Genomic DNA, 7,911 nt, shown 5'->3' with positions numbered 1-7,911 from the left:
ATGTTCATGTACGCTATTAACAGCTTTGTAAATAAGTTTTTACCATCAAATTGAAAATAAATGTTTAACTACGTCTATTATTTTGTTTAACAGGATACAACACCTATCAATCAACCCGAAGAAACTACACCCGTGCAAATCCCAAAAACAAAAGAGGTAAAAAATGCCGATTACAGTAGTTAATATGGTTATCAATTTACAAGTTCCAGGGGTGAGGAAAATAACAAAACGAAAGCCCACTCAAGTGACACTAACAAACATGGTATGATGTTAAAAAGCATTATAAGTAATGGACTAATATTGATGACGTATTTGACACTAATGAGAATGATATCCCATTTACAGATGCTCCGAAAAAGAACTTCAAAAGTAGAGCCAACAATCTCTGATTCTATTTCCATGGTACATAATATAACTTATTTGTATTTCCAAAAATTGTCCTATTTACTTTATTAACCCATCATATATAACTGTCTCTATGATAGGATATTTCACCACTGCTTGGAATGGATAAGGTAGCACATTATAGTCCGGTAAGTCTGATAAATATAACTGATTAATAAGGTGATATTAGATTAAGACTAACCATAACTTATCACAGGACGATTTGCAGAAGCTGTAAGATGATTGGATTTTTACCGTAAATGATGTGTTGAATAGCATTCCTAACAAGTACGAATTTGAACAACTTCCACAGGTTGTTCAGGAGAATGTGGCCGAGCCTGAAGTTCTATACAATCAAGTATACAAACGCTTGAGAAAGAACGGCCAACTAGTGCCAAAGCCAACCATGACGACTGAACAACCACGTAATCCGCTGCCCAATCAGCCAACTACAATAGTTACCGAAAATATCCAAACCCAAAATGTTGGCGTAAACAACCCGCAGGTAATATTATCCCAATGCTAGTAAACACTTAAATATTGGAATATTAATAGTTATTAATTTAACAGATTGTCAATAATTGTAAATGGACAGGTAGTTGACAAGGTCACAGATGATCATGGACAGCCAAAGAAGATAGCAAGAAAGTTGCCAAATCCACAGCCTGTCACACAACGTCCAAAACAGACATGTAGGAAGTTAGTGTTTACCACCTCCCCATACGTCACCGAAAATAAAAGTAAAAGGACTGAAGAAGGTGGACCTACCAAAGAACCTAACGGCGAAGAAACAGATAACATAGAAAACGAAGACAATAGCAAACCATCTTTTGATATAGGAATTTGAGTATCTGCTATTTACTAAAACTCTAGTATAATTGTTCCTAAGTTATCATTTTGAAAACCATAGCTATTATGTGACTGAGTGCTAATTCATGAATGTTAATTAACACATCACACTCATTTTGGGTTTAACGTGGTTGGAACACTCTGTATTATGTATTAAACTAGTATATTAAGTATCAATTGAAATATAAATTAATGCTCGGTCCATTAATCAGTACTAGAAATAAGACCTTTCAGCCAATACTAATTTGAATAAGTTATCAATAAAGCACTTCCATATTTACATAAGATTACTTATACAATTCTGTTAATAGACGTCTTATTTACCAACTATTTACAATATACAAACAACACGTTGTTAACAGCCTGCTCTTTGTAAATTTGTAAATAAGATTGTTATTAACAAAATTAAATAATGTCATAACAACCTTTTCAAACCATAAGTGTCTGTAAAAACACTTTTATTATAGGAATACTGAATAATTCTCATGTACTCAAGTCTAACAAGAGGCATAACACTTCAAATGTTCAACCAATAAAAAAACCATATTAAAAACATCTCCAAACAAGTAAACAACACAAACTTAAAAATCAGTTAAAGACATAAATAATTGAAAACATCCCAACATATCCAACTAAATTTGGCAACCCTTTTTGTTATGACCAACCTGGCCACATTTGCCACATCTATGATTGTACGGGTGGAATTTTTCATGCTTGATCGATATAACGAAAACTGGATTAGATTATAACTTACATTCATAGATCGAGCAGCCTCCTGCGAATCAAAAAGCATCTTGAACCTAGTTCCTGTAAGACCTGAATGCATATTTGGAATTAGCTCTCTCTTCTTGTTGATCCAATTTTGAATTAGACTTCTATAACTCAAAACAAGACATGCAACCGGCCACCCTCTACACTAGGACAAAAAACGTTATCCGGTGCGACGAATGTCGCACCGAATACTTCAAATGTCGCACCTAAAAGTTTATTAGGTGCGACATTAGGTGCGACGGCGGCGCACCGGATAACCCGTAGCAAAAGGCATTAGGTGCGACATGTCGTACCTAATAGTCATACCTCTAGGTGCGACATATCAGGTGCGACAATGTCGCACCTAATATGTTTTTTAAATTAAAAAAAAATTACAAAATCAGAAATAGAGGGGGGGGGGGGATGCTGATCGATCCAGGCGGCGGGGCGGGGGGCTGGTCTAGGCGGCGGTGGGGCGGGCGGGCAGGGGGCTGGTCTAGGCGGCAATGGGGCGGGGCGGGGGGTTGGTCCAGGCGGGCGGGCAGGGGGTTGGTCCAGGCGGCAGTGGGGCGGGGCGGAGGGCTGGTCCAAGCGGCGGTGGGGCGGGCGGGAAGGGGGCTGGTCCAGGCGGCGGCAGGGCAGGCTGGGAGAGAGGGACATAGTGAGAGATGGCCGGTGAGACAGAGAGAGAGAGAAATAGAGGGGGACGTACCAGGGAGGGCCGGCAGCGGCGGAGCGGAGAGGGACGGCGGCGGGGACTGGCTGAGAGAGAGAGACAGAGTGAGACGGTGAGAGACGGACGGTGAGATATAGAGAGAGAGATGGGGACGTACCAGGATGGGCCGGCAGCGGCAGAGCGGGGAAGGACGGCGGCGGGGGCTGGCTGAGAGAGAGAGACCTTGTGAGATGGTGAGAGAGAGAGAGTGAGTGAATTTGTGAAAAAATGAGAAAAGTCGGGTTTAAAACCCTAATAATCATATTGGGTGCGACAATGTCGCACCCAATATGAAATCCCAGATCCAAAAAAAAATTCGGCAGGATTCGCTGACAAATTTAATTTTAAAACTCATTGGGTGCGAACATTTGTCGCACCTAAAGGTATTAGGTGCGACAATTTCATATTAGGTGCGACATTGTCGCACCGAATAACACTAAACATTAGCGAAATTTTTAGTCATTCGGACGAGTATCCGGTGCGACATGTCGCACCTAATATGGGCTTAGGTGCGAATATTAGGTGCGACATGTCGCACCTAATACCCTTCCGCACCCAATATGTTAATTTGTAGTAGTGCTAGCTTCTCGCAAAACAACATTCAAACACTCAGAAATGTTTGTGGTCATTACATCAAACCTCTTCCTCGGAAACTTGCTCATAGCCCAAAGCTCTGGATTAGCTTTGAGAAGATATTTTCTAATGTTTACTTTGTTGTTGGAGAGTATATTAAGCCAATATTCAAACTCTCTTTGAATACGCTTTAGCACATCTATAAAAAAGAGGCTGAATTTATGTTTTCCCAAATTTGGCCTTCACATTACCCCAAAGATGTTGCATGCATATATAGCAAATTTCGCCTTCGGAAAAACAGTGTTGACCGCCTTGTAAATTGACTTGTGCCTATCTGAAACAAAAACCAACTCTTTTCGAATACCATACACAACTCGAAGATGCATCATAAACTAAGACCAAGATTTGCCATTTTCAGAATCCACAATACTAAAGGCTAATGGGAACAAATGATTATCACCATCTTGAGCAGTAGCCAAAAGTAAAGTACCATGAGATTTTCCTTTCAAGAAAGTACCATCAACGGATATTACCGGGCGGCAAAATTGAAATCCTTGTACAGAAGCACCAAATGCCAGGAAGAAATACCTAAAAGTCCCATCAGGTTCGATCTCGGTCACAGTATAAGAACCTACAACATAACAGGTAAGTACTATGTAAATAAATCTTTAATTTACAAAGAACGTAGTAAATAACAAATAGAAAACTGTAGCCATAGTGTAAATGTATATAATATTTACATACTTCTATGATTGTAAATAAGCTGTAAATAATAACCTGGGTTTTTCTCTTGAAATCATTTCACCAACTAATGGTAAATGACTATATGACTCTTCAAAACCACTAAGAGGATCCCTCAGAGCTTCTTTACGACCCTTCCATGCCCGAAAATATGTTACCTCCACATTAAATCGTGTCCTCATTATTTCAGCAACACCGGAAGGCGTAATTTGATTTTCCAATAAACCCCTAAAATCATCTTTGACACATTTGCTAATAAGAACAGAAGATGCGTGTTTATTCTTGTGCACAATAGATTTACCATAACAAGTATGGTCTTTAACATATGACCGTATGACCCACAATCCATATTTCTTGCAAACCGACGCATTTAACTTCCAAGAACACTGCATATCCGAACAACCAATGCTATAACGAGTTTTACTGGATCTCAACACCTTGAATTCAAAATTGTTGCGAACTGTAGTCATGCCAATAGCCATTTGAAGTACATCTTTGCGTCTAAATACGTTATTGACATTAATTTCAAAATTCATAGGAAAATTCCTCAAATCGGGTTCATCATACAATACAATTTTTGCCGGGTGGTCTTCATGACTTGAATGAGGCAATAATGCTTTCGATGATTCATGGCATTGTTGCTCAAATAAATTCACTGGAGAAAATGGGTATACTTAGCGTGAGGAAACAATTATCAAAACTGCATAAAATGAAATAAAAACACATACCTGAATCAATTAGAGAAAAGGACGACCATTCATCCATGCTTTTGGGACGGTTATGATTTTTGGGAGATACAATTTCAAACGTTGAATCCTGGGAAACTGTAAAATTTGAACAACTATTGGCGGTCAAAATATAATGAGTAACTATCAACATAAAAATATTTCTAATAAATGGTAATATTATTAACAGATTTTCAATAATATTATGTAACAAAATTAGAAACTAATTACCTAAAAAAATGCGCTAAAGTAACCAACTCCACGGCCTCAAAATTTAAATTTTTGACCCAAAATGTTCAAGGAATCTCGGCAAAAATTTGAATTTAAATTAATACTTACTGATTTGGTTTACTATATTTTTTCCAAAAAAAAAAAAAAACTGCCTAAATAGGAAGTTACTAATCCGAGATATACAAGGGCAAATCTGTAAAAAAAATCCGTCATAAATGTGCAGCCACGTAAGCAACTAGGCTATTTACGGATTATTTACAAAACGTTGGCCAAAATTAAATTGCTATAGATTCCGTGGCTTAAGCAGCCAATTTATTATTTTTTTATCTCATGGAAATTCTTTAACAATCTCAGGTTCAGGTCTATTTCTGTCATGCATACATTCAACATACTGTGAAGTATTCAAGAATCATGATTGTGAGTGGCGGATCAGGGAAATCGCTGACCTCATCCAAGACGTTCTCGACAAGTTCTGATTGGAAAGCCGAGAGAAGCCGCGAAACTTTGTCCCACAACATCGAAAGCATCGAAAGTAGTTTTGAGATAGAACTCCGTCCTACTTTCTCATCGTTTATGTTTTATCAGCATGGAATTTGGATTTGAACAAGTCGGTTTGTTTGATACGGAAGACTGATGAATATGTTTGATTGCATGGCGTGGAGGCTAATTGGAACTAAAAAAAATAATTCATCGATCAGCTAAAATCATGGATACAACAGTACAAGGGGTAACAGCACACTGATATTACTTAAACGGAACACCACACGAACATATGGTTTGCATGAGTGTGAGTATGAATATAGCCGCTGCCACCAGAACGTAAAACGCTGTGAGCGGAGAACTGAAATGAGTGTGCTTTATCGTTGCCAATCGTTTATTCCACGGGTTACTAAGATGAAGGTTTAGGCCATCACAGAGCTCGTTGAAGTGGAAGTGTTCGCGCCTTAACATGCTTCCTCTGACGATGCTATCGATTGACGCGACCACGTCTTGGTGATCCGCGAGCTTGGTCTCGATTAGGCCTTTGCGAGTGAGCAAATCAACGGCCTTTGCAGAGTCGACAAGGCGATCGAGGACAAAGACATAGTCGTTGACGTAGTACTCGAGCATGTGCAACTGCTCGTACGCGAGGACGTTCAGGAAGAAGCTCTCCATGGATCTCCGTACCCTTAGAAGAGGAATCACCAGAGTCTTTCCGCGGAAGTTTATGTCGAACAGGTTTTTGGTGGGTCCCACCTCGAAGTTGACACCGGCCTCGTAGAGCTTGGTCGCGCTCGGAACCGTCAGCGTCTTTATTACCATTTTCGAATGAATGCCTGCGGGTACGTGGAACTTCCGGAAGAAATCGACGAAATGCATGATTTTAGTTTGTTGTTGTGTCATCCTAGTCAAGAGATCGTCGGGGCAGCCTCGTTCGCCCATGTAAGCCTTGAACCGGAAGAACTTGTGGGTGAGTTGGATGAGAGAAATTCTCTCCGCACTTGGAGAGCTTCCTATCACAATGCTGTGTTGATCTTGAGGGAGCTTCAGTTTGGCGAGCTCGAAAATGTCCTCCAAGAGGAAAAACGGAAGCTGATTCTCGAGAAGCATCAGATCGTACCGAACATCCACAACCTTCATTGGCTTTTGGAACAACCGATCGCCGAGCTGCTTAACTCCTTCATAGTTCCTGAACAGAATCTCGACAAGGAAGGCCAAGTCTAGGACGATCATCTCCACGAACTCACGGGTTTTCATGTCTTCGAACCGCTCGGCGTAGAGTTTGCGCACAGTCTCTTCCCGTTGCTTTGCGAAGATCGCGTAACTCTCGACACTTAACCCGGTCCTTTCGAGGAAGCTCTCCAGGTAGAGAAATTTCTGTTCTTCCATGGCTTTCAGAGCTTCTTTTCCATGGTGAATCGGGCCGATGGAGACGACTTTGGGGGTGTAGGCCCTTCGGTTCCCATGGTAGATACGCTCTGGGATCCGGTAGATGCAACAATCCGACGAAAATTGCTTGTTTTTTCCCAATCTCCTTTTCAACGAAGCCACCAAGTCCTCGTTCTCTTGAACCGAAGAAGCGTCGCTCGTTCCATTCATCTTCAAGTGTTGCCTGTGCGGAATATGAGAGCCTTTTAATTCTACATGAATAACTATTGCACACATGTATATATATACTTTTATTGACTTGTAAGAGTTTTTTTTTTCTTCTGAAAGGAAAGGGTGAAAGAAAACTGAGGGATATAATCAAATATTGAATAGGCTAATCCAGATTTTCACATTCAATCGATTTCCATCTTGTATAGACAATGATTTATTAGGTCTGGCATATAGCATCATCAGAAGTGAAACAATTAAACCTGGTAATTAACCAGATCAGCAGCACGAGTCTAAATGGGTATGGTCAAATTCTAATGGAGATTCAAATGAAAAATAAAAGAAAAAAAGATTTCAAACATTTTCGAGCAACTTTAGAGAAAGGATAAGCACCTGAGACGACGAGCTGCAAAATGGACCAGATATGGAGCGCAGGTTCAAGCAAACGAGATTATTGGAATCTCTATCAACGTCACAAGTGCTAAAAAGGGCAACTATATGCGAATTCAGATGCCACCCACTAGTGCTAAAAAATCTTTCAATGTGTGAGAAACATTCAAAGATGCAAATTTAAAAAGATAAAAAAAAGTAAACATAAGAGATGTGATTCTCATCTACAAGTGGTCTGTTTAAATCTAATTCTTTGCTGGGAAGTAGGGACGAATTTCCGAGGATGTTTCGTAAACTTATTACTTGTTGACGACTTTTTTATTTTAAAAATAAATAAATAAATAAAAGTTGCTAACTGGCTCGTAGCCGTCGCCAGTTTCTTTTTTTTTTTTGGATTGAACCCACGACCTCTACACCGGAGTTGGTGTGGAATTACCACTAGGCTATCCTAGGTACCACGCTGTCGCCAGTTTCTTA

The 7,911-nt window shown here is 39.9% G+C and overlaps 1 protein-coding gene across 1 annotated transcript; it reads right to left on the bottom strand.

Annotated features, from left to right (window-relative positions):
* Window positions 1-5,642: 5,642 nt before the first annotated feature.
* LOC149398312 (UPF0481 protein At3g47200-like) lies at window positions 5,643-7,574 on the bottom strand. Its single transcript, XM_089615132.1, has 2 exons — window positions 7,438-7,574; window positions 5,643-7,060 (listed from the first exon to the last, which is right to left on the bottom strand). Exon 2 carries the CDS (start codon window positions 7,045-7,047, stop codon window positions 5,713-5,715), a length of 1,335 nt encoding a protein of 444 aa, XP_089471258.1. The 5' UTR covers window positions 7,048-7,060; window positions 7,438-7,574; the 3' UTR covers window positions 5,643-5,712.
* Window positions 7,575-7,911: the final 337 nt, after the last annotated feature.

Source organism: Urtica dioica, chromosome 5 (assembly GCF_054948205.1).
Source record: "Urtica dioica subsp. dioica isolate 48M chromosome 5, U.dioica_male_clone48M_v1_H2, whole genome shotgun sequence".
Classification (NCBI taxonomy): domain Eukaryota; kingdom Viridiplantae; phylum Streptophyta; class Magnoliopsida; order Rosales; family Urticaceae; genus Urtica; species Urtica dioica.
The sequence above is the reverse complement of the archived record's forward strand: the minus strand, read 5'-3'. Positions and strand labels throughout refer to the sequence as shown.

Coding starts and splice junctions, on each gene's coding strand:
- LOC149398312 (XM_089615132.1), bottom strand. CDS start 7,047: ATGAATGGAACGAGCGACGCTTCTTCGGTTCAAGAGAACGAGGACTTG.